Source organism: Marmota flaviventris, chromosome 3 (genome assembly GCF_047511675.1).
Source record: "Marmota flaviventris isolate mMarFla1 chromosome 3, mMarFla1.hap1, whole genome shotgun sequence".
Lineage (NCBI taxonomy): Eukaryota > Metazoa > Chordata > Mammalia > Rodentia > Sciuridae > Marmota > Marmota flaviventris.
In genome coordinates, this window is record NC_092500.1 from 165,852,344 (window position 1) to 165,866,237 (window position 13,894).

General features: G+C 49.6%; 1 protein-coding gene across 2 annotated transcripts in view; it reads right to left on the minus strand.

The window, feature by feature from the left end:
• Pebp4 (phosphatidylethanolamine binding protein 4) overlaps nucleotides 1–13,894 on the minus strand; it is a 198,412-nt gene that overhangs the window by 78,209 nt on the left and 106,309 nt on the right. For both annotated transcript variants that reach the window (XM_071609250.1, XM_071609251.1), the window contains exon 4: nucleotides 11,090–11,188. In XM_071609250.1, the coding sequence (XP_071465351.1) occupies nucleotides 11,090–11,188 (99 nt within the window). The remainder of the gene's footprint in view (nucleotides 1–11,089; nucleotides 11,189–13,894) is intronic.

Below are 13,894 nucleotides of genomic sequence, written 5' to 3' on the forward strand. Positions count from 1 at the left end.
ACACACCAGCCCCTTCCTGGTGTTCCCGCTGCCTGGTCCCCCCTCCTTACTTGGTTGCCCAGTGAATTACTACTTTGCTCACAGGTGTCTGTCTCTCTCGGGACCCTTCCCCTTGCCCTTCTTCTCATCTCTTTTGGGTCTCAGGACTTAACTTTATCCCAACACTGTCCAGTATAGTCACTGGTTCTTGTTCCCTGCTCCCTTCCCAGACAGGGAACTCCTTAATGGAAGGGATCTGATGGCATACACTCTTGGTGTGCAGTGACTGAATGAACCTACCACCTAGGATATGCTGAGCACTTGTTGAATGAATAAATGAATGAATGAATGAATGAACAAGTGAACAGGGGTGGTCTGGTCCATACACAGAAAGGAGAGCGATGATTCTTCTACTTCTACTGATGTGGCCCAAGATTATATTAACTGTCTTAACTTCTGCATAATGGTTTGACATTCTATTATTAGCTTAAAATTTGGATTTAAATTAGCTTAAGAATTAACAAAAAAAAATTCTTCTTGATCTCTTCCTTTCATGAACCTCTGACATGCCAGATTTTCCCCATTCTGTATGCATGCGATTGATTTGGAACCTAAATATAGAACTTTAGATTAATCCTTATTAAATTTAATTTTTGCCATGCAGGCCTATTCTTCTGATTAACCAAATGAACTATTTTGTGTGATCCTTCATATTTAGTACTCCTTGAAATTTCATGTGACCTATGAATTTGGTGGGCATCCTATTTATAAAACATTCTGGTATGAGGCTCATACCAGAATCTCATGGCATGTTAGCAGTGACCAGCTTTAAGACTGAGACTCAATCATTCATCAGTACTCTTCAGGACTGGTTCATTAGCAAGCCACAAACCCACCTCATTGCCTACAGGTTCCCATGATTGACAAGTTTCATGCTTTTTTCAGTCAGGCTGGGCTGGGCTTGCTTACAGCTCTTTCTGGGCCCAAAGGAAAGAGCATGTACCAACAAAGAAATCCACGTGGTCAGGAGGGACTTGCTTTGTGAGCCTAGGCAGACTCCTAATGTGTACTGTTTTCTGTCGTCTCAGAGCCACTGCATAGTAACCATGTCTTCATTCTGATGAGGATTGATATTACACTCACCAGTCTCAATTCAGGAATCTACATTTGCCTCTCCTATTTGTGGAAATGATTTTGTGATCTGAACCTAATCTCTTTCTGGACCTTGAAAGGTGTAATTCATCTAGAGATCTGGACCCCTTTAAAGCAACCAGGTGTTTGCAGATTGTTGCAGGGATTTTAGGGAGAGGGGACAAAGCAAGTAATGGCCCACAGAGACCTGAGATAACAGAGAAGGTCTGAGGAACCTCAGTTAGGAGATCATCAAGTCTGGGAGGTGAACAGGCAGGGACAGAGCCTCAAAGGACTTGAACAACATGCTGGGGAGATTCTATCCTTGGAGACTGGGGAGTCACTTTGAGGATTCAAACAGGAAAGTGATGTGATCCCATCTAGAGTTTAGAAAGATTATCCCATGAAGGGAAGACGGACACTTTTGTAGGGGTGAGATTCCCGGAGGGGGACCAGTGAAGACTTTGACATAGTGAAAACCCAGAGACAAGTGACAAGGGCCTCAACTAACTCAGTCATCTTGGCTTTTATTCTGTATTTACGATTCTTTTCTCTGCCCCATCAAACATTGAGCTTTTTGTTATGGTGCTCCCTTCCTTATCTTTTGACCTTCTCTGGCTTGCTCACAATTCAAGTCCCAGCTCAGTTTCTATCTCCACCATGAAGTAAGTCATCACAGAGTGATACCACTTCCATCTATCTGTCTATCCACATACCCAACATTTATCTATCCATCCATCCATCCATCCATCCATTCAACCACCTATTCAATATTCATCTATCCATCCACCCATCCATCCATCCATCCATCCATCCATCTATATATCCACCCACCTACCCAACATCCATCCACCCATCTGTCCACCCATGTCTTCCGTCATTCATTGGACATTTACTGACAATCTTTTATGTTCTGGGCACCATGCTAAGTGCTAAGGATATATGAAGAATAAGACACACTTCTGCTCTCCAGAAACTCGTGGTCTAAGAAGGAAAAGAATGTCCAATAATAACAAACCCCAGTGATGAGGGCACTAGTTGTGGTTTGACTAAGTGTGGAAGAAGCATGAGCAGGACTGACTTGGTCTCTGGTGTGAGGGCAAGACTTTGGCTGGAGGTGACATCTGAGTTGAGCCTTGGAGGAGGAGAGGTCGCCTCCTTCGAGGGTTGCTATGCTCCTAAGCCTCAGAGCTCTGTGAGTACGAGGGGCCAGTTGGAGTTGGTGCCATACCACAGAGCATCACTTGAGGTATTTCCTGTATATTGGCCTTGTCTTTCCAAGTGGGCATCAGAAGAACTGCATTTAAGATTTCTAACATGTACTCATCAAATAAATATTTTAATTTCATTTAATTTATTTTGAAGAGCCACAGTCAGTGCTGAGCACAACCAAGCAATTGTTCTTACCATCTTTCTGTGAAGTCTGATCCTGTGGGTGGATGTTCTCCCTCCAGGTCTTTTAAGTGGTGACCATTCTCCTGGTCAGGCCCTGTCCTACCTCTTGGGAGTGACCTATGCTCCTTACTATCAAGGGCTTAGCATTTTAAACTCCCTGTGGAGGACTTAGGGTGACAGAGACGGAGATACTAGAGAGGCAGCGTATACTTAGAAACTGCTGTGTGCTGGGTGTGTAACCGATTTCTTCACCCAGTCCTCAACCTTCCTGTGGGGTTGGCAGTGGTTTCTCTTATCCAGATGAGGCCACAGACTTGGGGAGGTAATCGTTTGCTCATGGTATATTGGAGAACTGATCTTTGAGGCCAGGCTGCATTTGAACGCCAGGGTCATGGCGGTGCCTCAGCTGAGGTGCCAAGCACAGAGAGGACACTGACCTCAACCCACACTACTCCCACCAGCCCAAGAGGGAAAAGAGACTCCAAAACAACAGACCCCAAAGCAAGCTCTTACGAAGGCTGTGCCTAGGTAGTGGGTGTGGAACCCACCTAAACTCTGCAGAAGTATTGCTATGATTTGGATGTACAGTGTCCCCCAAGGAATGATTTGGTTCCTGTATGGGAGTGTTGAGGTGGTGGCACCTTTAAGGTGTGGGCCCCAGTGGAAGGTGGTAAGGCCTGCAGAAGTGATCAGTGTAGTTCTCTTGAGACCCCAGTTAGTTCCTTCAAGACTGAGTTGTTATAAAAAAGAGCAAGCCTGGTCCCTCAAATTTTCTGGCTTCCCGTCTTAACATTTGATTTCTTCAACATGGGCTCCTACCACTGTGATGCCATCCTCCATGAGGTCCTCACCAGATGGACTTTCAATCTCCAATTGAAAGACTTTCAATCTCTAGTGCTGCGAGCTAAAGAAATCTCCTTCCTTGGTAAAGGACCCAGCCTCAGGTATTTTGTTATAGCAACAAAAAGTGCTAATAAAAGCACCATGGCATTGTGAGTATGTGGTTAGGCTTTGAGCTCAAACCTCAGTCACTTGCTAGCTCTGACATCTTAGGCATGTTGCTTACCACTCCACGCCTCAGTTTACTTATTTTTTCTGCCTTCCTCTTCTATTTAATTCCTTTTGTGAGAATTAAATGAGATATTAATATAAAAGGCAATGCCTGGTACCATCTGCCAAGTGTGTAAATGGTTTTTCTTACTACCTTTCTTCTTCCCTCTCTCCTTATTCTTCCTTCTTGAGTTGTTGATGGTGTTTATATGTTAGTTTTATGGATATAAGCTCTAAGATATCTCTGGTCAGGAGGGGAAATACACATTAAAGACATTGTTTGGGGGCTGGGGATGTGGCTCAAGCAGTAGCACACTCGCCTGGCATGCGTGGGGCGCTGGGTTCGATCCTCAGCACCACATAAAAATAAAATAAAAATGTTGTGTCCACCGAAAACTGAAAAAAAAAATTAAAAATTCTCTCTCTCTCTCTCTCTCAAAAAAAAAAAAAAGACATTGTTTGGAGGTGCCAAGGGGCACATCTGACTGGTCCTCTGCACCAGCCTCCACCTGGGGAACACATTTCCTAGGCCCCCCACAGATGATTACTTTCAGTGAAGAGGGACTTGCTCTGCAGGGTATGTGCTCGTCATCAGGCAGTTCAATTCTTAAGAAAGTTCTTCCTGATAAGGAGTCAGATTGCAGCCTGTCACATTTTACCTATGGGTCCTTATGCTGCCCCGTGGGGGCAGCAGGACCTTCCTGCTTCTCAGTGAGGTCTCCACCGCTAGTCCTCTGGCTTCCTGAGGCTGGCCCTCCTCCTCTTTGGTGGTTGCTGACCTGATGTGGTTTCTAAAGAACCTCACAGTTCTGTCTACTGTCCTCGGGTTGGTCCCCAGCCCTCTTCAAATAGTGTGCCCAGGGCACGGCACCAACCATGCACAGGGACAGAACTTTCCTGAGACGAAGGGAGGATCACTGTGCTTCAAAGATTCTGCCGTGGCCTTTCCTCCCACCCTCAGCCCTGTCCTTTCCTGAGAGCCTCTGCCAGAGGGTGGGTGATGACTCCCAGGGGCCAGCAGCAAGCCCTGGCTCCTCCTTGTAGGATGGGGTGGATGGGGGTCTGCTGGCCTCAGGCGCATCCATCTCACAGCTCTGCCCCTGGAGGGGAGCCAGGGTGCCCACCACCCCTGCCATCAGGTCAGAGCGAGTGCAGAGTTGGGTGAGCAAGGCTGTGCAATGCTGTGTGTGTGTGTGTGTGTGTGTGTGTGTGGCGGGGGGCGTTGCGAGAATTTTCTGCCTGATCCAGGAATTCTCCTGGATGGCAGAATTGGTTTCCATAACGACTTTCTGATATAAACACATATTTGATAAAAATAAGTTAACAGCGGAGCTGTGGTGGAGCACAGATTCTCAGAGTGCAGAGAGAGAGAGAGAGAGAGAGAGAGAGAGCTCCTTGAAGAGCAGCATTCTGTCTTCCTCTCCCTCCCGTCGGCCTCTCTGCCTGGCCACAGACCCACTAAAAGCCCTGTTCACCGCCGTCCATGGGAGCTCCTTCCCTCCCCGGGGGCGGGACATCCACATCCTCTCCCCCTCCCCGCCTTTCTCCTTAGTTACCTGAAGCGCTACAGTATGTATGGGATAATATGATAAATTCATTTCCAATTCACTGCATTATCCCTTGAATATTTTAATGACTCATTGAATGGAGTAAAAAAAAAAAAAGCTATTTCAAATGAACAATTATGCTGCATTAGTCTAAGGACTGATTATATTTAAACACTGCTCACATGGATAACAGGACACGGCGACCTCAGCCTAGGAGAGCTAATTTGGCTCTTATCTCCAAATAATTTTACACCACAAATTACCATGAAAACCTAAAGGGCTTTAAAAACATTCATCAAAAGATAACATTCCACTTTGTAGCAACATTTTATTTAAATCATTTTGAATGGAAGCGAAGGCATCCCTGGGGTAGGACAATGACAGCGGCTGGGGACGGTGGTGATAAGGAGATGCTGAGGGGTGCTGCTGGCTTGTGTTCCAAATAAAAGAAGAAGGGGCCACAGCCCCCGCTGTGACAGGCCAGCTGAGGCCTGACCGTCCCCTGCCACCCAGCCCCCGGTCATGGCTGTTGTCAGGGACGACCCCAGGGGGCCTGATCCAGCAAGTCACAGGGTGGTCCCCAGAGGCTGAAGGACAAGATGGACTGGCCACCTCCACCCAGTTGGCCTAGCTCAAGCCGGGCCCTCCAGGCTGGGCCCCGATCCTTCCAGACTTGAAAAACAAAAGGGCCCTGTCTGGAAGTTCAACTTTGCAAAACCTGAGTGCAGTGTTCTAAGGGACTTGGCTAACTCTTCAGTAGCTAGCTATCTGCTGTGGTCAGATCTCAAGGTTGGGGTGTCGGGGGAGAGAGTCCCTACCATTATGTGTCCGGAGCCTGAACACCTGAAAATAGATATCACACCCCTCGCAGTGGTGAAGAAACGGAGGCTTAGAGACTCCCGGCCAGAAGAAAGAGGCAGACCCTGAAGTCCAGGCTCCGGCTCCTCCCACCCCGGGGCGGGGGGGGGGGCAAACCTGGTTTCTGACCCCAACAGGCAACACTCTCAATGGCCCTGGATCTAAACATGCATGCTCTCAGGGACATAACTGGGCTTTCCAGTTACGTAAAGTGAACCCTCCCCAGGCAGGGCCACAACCCTGAAAAGCCGGGGCTCTTTGGCTCACTTGTGGTCCTGTAAACATCATTTATTCTGTTTGCGATCATTAGTGGGGTTCTGAGTATATATAAAAAAATTACATTCCATAATTATTTATACATATCTAGATTTCTACAGGATTCGCTGCTGGATTGATTAAGAATCAGGCTAACGTACCTCTTGAGGAAGCCTTCCTTCGCTTATGTAATTTCCTTTGCTCATCTGTGCCCTGGGGAGTAAGGATTTGTGTCCGTTTTCCAGAGCAGAAGCCACAGTCTCAGAGAAGTCAAGCGACTTGACTGAAATCACTCAGGAGTGGGACCTGTCACTCACACACAAGGATGCTGGCACACACTGACCACATTTCAAGAAAGCAGGGAGCTATCATCATCGCCCTGTTTATTGGGTCCCCCCCACCTTTATCTTATTCACCAAACGCACTTAGAGGTCCTTGAAAAAAAAATCCAACTCCAATTATGGAAAAATTCAACCCTATAGAAAAGTAGACAGAATAATGACCCCTTAGAGGTCCTTTCAATTCGCCCCAGAATTGGTTGCATTTACAGCTGCCAAAGGTTGAGGGCACTGAATGAAAGAGAAACAGGAACTTGCCGGCTCCTTTTCTTTCTTAAAACAAAAAAGATATTCAGGGCAAATTTTAGAATCATTGACGGTTTCTAGGAAGATTTTCTTTTTTGGAAGAAAAAAAAAAAAGGTACTCCTTAATTGTTCCTCGTGTTCTTTGTCACCAATCATGACATTCTTTGTGGAAAGTATTAATGCACCATCTTCTTGTGCTCGATATTCCCATTAACAATAAAGAGTCTAATGACAGTCTCTACATGGAAAGCCCTGAGCACTCATCTCAGACACAAACAGAAGGGGAACCAGTCCGTGTTTCTCCTGAAATGAACGGATGCAAATTAATTGATATCTTAATGAAGCTTCGGCATGAGGATTATTAATCAGAGTCGATCAGGACTGAAAAGCAGCTTTGAGGGAAGGCAGGGGACACAGGGCTGGGGTAGCGGCACGGAGACCTTATCTGTCCAAGGCTCTTCTACTCTGTGGGACAGTTTCCAAGAGAGGCCAGGAAGGACACCAGGCGGTAGACATCAGTCCCTGGTCTGGCTAGGTTTGGGTACTGCCTTCTAGTCCTGTTCCTGAGCCAATGGGAACCCACAGATATAGGAAGTTCCACCCCATGTCTGCCCCTGGGTTCTCATATTACTACCACTGTGCAGGAACAATGCCTTCTTCTATTTTGTGTTTATGACCCAGACCTCTAGAGGTATTTGACTTAGAGCAATGATAATAAAAATTGTATAGGGCTGGCTATGTGTTCTGGGTATTGTCCTAAGCACTTTCTCTAAAATAACTCGGTTAAGCTTCACACCGACAGTGTGAAGTAGAGACTATTACTGTCTCCATTTTACAAGGGAGTATAGTGAAACAGAGAAGTCGAGCAACTAATCTAAGATCACAAAGCTAATAATGGTGGATTTGGGATTTGAACCACAGAAGTTTGGCTTGAGAGTCATTGCTCTTAACCACTACGCTACCTTGAATACTGTTCAATGTATTTATTTGTTGAACTAGTGAACAAAAGTTACCATGCGAATGCCTGGTCCCTACTGCTGGGCATCTCTCTAACTCCTGGTTTTCATCTAAGTTGCCTGTAGGAATAGAAGTTATCCTAACTCTAGTCTATACCCTGCCAGCTTCTCTTTGGGGTGAGCTGGGGGGCTACAGATGTTTTGGGCATGGTCTGGTCCACCATCTAATTAGACTCCATCCCCCAATCTCAAGGCCAGCCCAGATTCCACCAAGTCTGCCTCTGTGGCCTGGGGACTCTCAGGGCTGTTGTCGCTCTGCAGGGAGGTCACCACATGCTTTCCTGATGAGACACTTTGGGGAATGATGGTGGGTGGGGTGTAGTTCCCCCGGGGTTCAAAACACTGACGAGGTGTGCTTTATTTACCCTGGGGGCACTCTCTGGGTAGCTTCTACCTACCAAGCAGTCAGTCAGAGAGCCCTGGGAGGGATCTCGGGGGGCTGCAGAGATGATTTTCCCAACTTATGGAGGGAAGCTGGCAGAGATGTGTTGCAACCCCACCCTGCACGTCGGGCATGCGCGGTGTGGAGTCTGGGGCATGCACCCAAGACCCACCTCTGCAGCCCCCCCGTTGAAAGCCTGCATCATCCGGCCCTCCAGCCTTTGCTTCCCCATCCATGAGGTGGGCAATGCTACTTTACAAAGTGGTGGAGACCCTGGCAAGTTTCAACGTGCTTTTCACTGGAGGATGGGTCCACCGCAGGCACTGTTGCCCACAGCCACAGCCTCCCAGCACCCACGCCTCGCCTTCCTCCACACTGCCGGTTCACCCTGGAGGCCGTGTTGGCAGCGAAGGGCCCGGGAAGCCGCAGGTTACCAGCTGCCGGCACACTGAGTGCATGCTATTGAGACCCACTGGGCCGTGGAGAGCACCAGCGCAGAGGAAGTGCTCCCAGATTTGATCAGAGCCCTGGCTTCCTGTGGCCAAGGTCCAGGACCCGGGACCTCAGCGGGTTTGGCTTATAACGTCTTTGTGGCTGGCGGAATTCGGGGGCAGGGGGGCAGGGTCAAGTGGACACAGCCGGGAGGACTGCTGCTTCCTGCTGGGCACCCAGACGAGGGAAAGTGGGTGAAAATGTGACTGAAACCAGAGCCTCCTCCAGCTGGCCCATCGGGAAGTCGAGGGCTGCACCCGGGCAGGTGGCCCTGGTTAAGCTCTGCGGCTTAGCAGTCTTGCCTGACAGCTGCCACCTGTCACCTGCCACCTGCTTTGCCTCTAAACTGAGCTGCTGGGGCTAAGCACATCGGTGGCACAGGCTCCTGTGAGAAACGTGTCCCGAGTGAGGACTGGGGTGAGGGGAGTGCAGGGTGGGAGGGGGGCTTAGGGCTTTGAAGAGAGGCCGTGACATGCTCCCAAGGCCCCTCGGCTCTGAAACCATGCCGTCCGAGGCTGCGTGCGCACTCTAGCCTCAGAATCATGGAGTGGAACCCTCTTGCAGGAAGCCCCGTGCGCCTGAGTGTGCAGGCAGTGAACTTGACCTTTGGAACGTGTGCTGCTCTCGAGCCACCACCCTTTGCCATCGTCACCAGCATCCAGAAAACAGCAGTGCTCTAGACGGGGAGAGCTTGCCTTTTTGAGTCCTCTGCTCCCCACCATCCCCGTGGCACGGCCCTACCCCAGCTGCCCCCCTGCAGTGTTTCCAGAGAGGAACACCTGGCCAGGGAAGGGCGTTGGGAGGCAGCTGGTCCCTGCCCAAGAAGCTGCTACTGGGGAGTCCTTGAGGGAGCCCTTTGGGCAGCAGTCAGTCTGCCCCCAATACTTAGTTATACGGATGCCCCTTCCTCTGTCCTTAGCTGCGGCAGGAAAACACAAGCCCTTGTGGTCTGTGGGTTTCTCTGCATTTTCCAGTGTGCTCTCAGGGGCCATCTCAGCCATCATCACAATGACCCCGTGAAATCAATACCATGACTCCTGCATCACAGACAAAGCCAGGACGCCAGACGGGCTCCCAAGGTCACAGAGCGGGTAGTCAGCCGAGACCAAACTGGATCCAAACTTAGGCTTCCTAGCCCTGGGCTCCCACGACCTTACAGGGTTTGAGGACATCACATACTCTTCTCAAAAGCCATCCGCAGGATTCCCAGGCGTAGATTTGTGAACACCATAGGCTAGTGTGGCATGCCCCACATGACATGGCCAGGCGCTTGTGAACAAAAGATTTTGTGATTTCATGAGGTTGAGAAATAAATGCATATGATATACAGCTGGTCCTCTGTACCCGTGGGTTCCTTTTCCTCAGATTCAACCAACTGAGAATTGAAAATGTATCTATCTATATTGATCACTATCTGCATACACACACACACACACACGTAATTGAATCCAAACACATCGACTGTTTTTTTGTCATTATTCCTTAAACAATACAGTATAACAGCTACTGACATAGCATATATGTTGTATCAGGTATTATAAATCATGTAGAAATTATTTAAAGTCTATTGGAGGATTGCATAGGCTCGATGCAAATCCTACACCATTTTATATACAGGACTTGAGCACCTGTCGATTTGGGTACCTATGGTGGGGGGGTCCTGGTACCCCAACCCCCGAGGGCACCAAGGGATGACTGTTGTGTATATGAGGACAATAGAAATTCTAGAAGGCCATCGGGTGAGGAATGGGGTTCATTCCATTTAACCCAGAGTATCAAAGACTTGCTTGGCAATGGAGCCTCCCCCTCCCCAGAAGCCCCTCAAAAGCCCACCAAATCTGTGTCCCTGAGACCTGCCCTGGAAAGGGCGAGCCAGGCTCCTTCACCGTCAGATGGGATGACGAAGAAGGTGTTGTTTGTTTCTGCACAAGAAAGGGCAGTCACCCCGCTTCTCCACGCCCCTTGCCCAGCAGGAGGACCCCCGCACACCCCCCACTGCCAGGACTGCCAGCTGGATTTCAGGAATCGCACCAGGGCCCCCAGATCCACTGATGTGCTGGCGCCAACCATCGTGTTTCTCAGACGTTTTGTGAGTTGGTTCTTAAATCACTGGTGACTTGAAATTGCCCGTGGTGGGACTACCTAGGCCACAAAAATCAACAAACTCTAGATATCGGGGCTTTCTCCTGCTCTGTGCTGAGAACTCAGTGTCCTGGTGCAGCCCTTGCTGGTCCTTGGACTTCTTTTTAAATCACTGTGAACTTGGGAGAAGCTGACAGCTGAGTGTTCAGGGCCATCTGACATGACCATCCTCGCTTGACCTCGTCCCCCTCTAAAGGAGAGTCTGCACAGAATGATGGTCTTCCAAACAGGTCCCAAAGTGCCTCTTGGCCTGCTTACCTTGATATCTGTCACCAGCCAATGTCTCCAGTATCTCTTGGTGGGCTCTGACCTGCTGGGAGCATCGGGATCCACCATCATCAAGGTGTAGGTTGCACCCTGTAACACACACACCAGAAGGTGATGTAGCACCAGGGCCAGGTTGTTGAGAATCCGGAGGGGGTGGGGCTCCCTTACCCCCATTCCAGCTGACGAGGGCTGGCCAGCCCTTAGCCCTCCTCCCCACTTGGTCCTTGGTCTCATGACATCCCCCTCATTGTGTTTATTCTCAGAGAAATGCAGGTTATGAAGTAGACCCCGGAGCCTGTTGGCTTTCCCTTGATGAAGAAATAAGTCCAAGGAGGCCTATTTATAAGGAGGTCCCCAGCATCTTGCAAGAAACAGCGGAACCTCAAGCAGGGCACCCACCCTCCGCGAGCTTCTGGTACCGTTGGAGCAAGTCAACAGACACCTTCATTCCACCCTCCAACCAGCTTCAGCCGCACACCCTCTCTGTCCCCGACAGACACTACTCCAGGTGCCAGGAGGCCAGGGGAGCGAGGATGGTATGCTCCACGCTTCCAGGGAGCTTTTATTCTAAGACACAGATAATAAAAATAAACAGGTAAGAAGGTGTCCAGCTGAGATGAAGGTGAAATTGGGTGGGACAAGTGGAAACGGGCCTCTGGGACGAGGCAGGAGCTGCTCCAGGTATTCGGGTGGGAACAGGAAGAAGGTCACTGCAGCCAGCTGTAGAGGACGACAGGGTGGGGTGGCGGGTGCCAGGGGCCAGGCCCAGCAGGTTTTGGGCTGGGGTCAGAGTGGGAGTCGACTGGAAGTACAGCAGAACCCCAGGAGGGTTCTGGGCAGGGCAACGCTGGGCCTTGATTTTCCTTTTTAGACGTGTGGGCACCTGGAGAGCAGGTGTCATGGGAGCCCACACGGAAGGTGTTTCTAGAAGGAGAAAGGGGCCAGCCCGGCTGAAGGGGGCTGAGACGTAGAGCAGGAGGAGGGCGCGGATGTGACAGCGTGGAGATCACCGTTATGTTGGCGAGACAAGCTTCGCGGAGGAGGAAGGACTGAGGCTCGCAGGAGGCCGAGGTGAGCCAGGAGAGGGAACTTGGGTGTGGGACGGTGGGACGCGGTGGGGCTGGACTTGGAGAGGAAGGAAGAGCCAGGAGGCTTCTTTACAGCGGCGGATGGTAGTCAGAATGTTTGTAAGCCCAAGGAAATGATCTGCAGGAGAGCAGGTGCCCATGGCAGAGAGGAAGAAGACAGCTGTCGCCAGGCCAAGGCCAGAGGAAGGTGGGAGGGGACAGGAACAGAGCAAAGGGCAGGGCCTGGTCTCTGAGAGGAGCAGGGGGCACGGTTCTGAGGCAACAGAGTTGGAAGGTGTGGTCGGGGCGAGGACGTTTGTCTCTCAATTGCTTCTAGTTTTCAATGAATTAGAGGCAAGGGCATCAGGGAAAGGGTTGTAGGACACTGAGGGATAGAGAAGAAGCATTAAGTAGTCGTTTCAGAAAGTGAGAGAAAGAATACACTACAGGCATGGAGCTGGGCCCCTGGGCAGTCCGGCTCGGCAGGGTCGGGTGCCGTGTGGCTGGTCAGGTGCAGCATGCACAATGCAGGCGGGATTGAACCTGGGTGGGGGCTTAGACTTGTGAGTGGGGGGGTAGGGGGAGGAGAGGGCAAGGAGATGGATGACCAGCGATTGCTGGCCCTCCTTTTGACCTGGATGGACACCTATGCAACTTCTCTACCTTGTTCCAGGTGCCCAAGTACAGAGGGAACCGCAGGGAGGGAGCCCGGACCTCTGGACCTCAGGAATCCAGAGGGCTGCCCAGGGTTGTCTCTGAGCTTGATCTTGAAGGATGAGCAGGTAAAGGTCAGGATAAGCCCTCTGTCGGCAAAGGGAGTGGCATGGGGATGCCTAGGGGACATCTGGGGAACGGCTAGGACCTGGGGCATCTGGACACCAGGAGTAGAAAGCTGGAGAAGCCGAGCCTGTGGGTTTGGTGTTGGAATGCACAGGCAGGTGTCCTTTCAATGGAGTGATGAGGTTGGAGCTCTCTCTAGACTTGGCAAACAGGCACTGGACCTGGGGATGGACAGCCTCCTTCAGAGAGAACTTGTGGAGGGAGAACTGAAGGGGTGGGGAGGGGAAGAGAGTCCGGAGGGAACCCAGGGGAGCCTGGAGTCCTGGGTTCAAGGATGGGGGGGAGGTGGTGTCAATACGGCCGCCATGACAGTTGGGGGTAATGACCCAGAAAGAACATTGGCTGTGACCATTGGGATCACTGGCAGCTTTCCAGAGTCTAGGGATGCAAATGCTGATCGTTGAATGTTAAAATCCAAAAGGACAAGGAGCCACATATTAGATGCCATAGTAAATTAAATCAGAGAATGTGAAGATAAACCTGAGAAGATTTGTAAGAACTTGGAAGAGAAAGAAAAGGAGAAGAAAATATTAGGATGTGTGTCTGATCTCTGTGGACTCCCCAAAGGAGAAAACTGTATCTTTGATTCAACCCAGAATTTGTTTTAGCTCAAACAATAAACAATAAAAAGAAAAAGAGTATAAATACAGTAGAAGAAGGAATCAAACCATCTATCCTTCCTTTTCCCCAATTTTGTTTTTGCAAATTACATGGTTGTCAATATAAGGAATTCATGAAAAAACTGAAAACAGCTAGAATAATATTCAGTAAAGTCAGCTGTTACCAAATGTACACAAAACCAATGCTTCCTCTATCTTAATAAGTCATAAAACATATATATAAAAAATCCCATTTACAATGTAATTTTGTAATAAAAAATGCAAAAAAA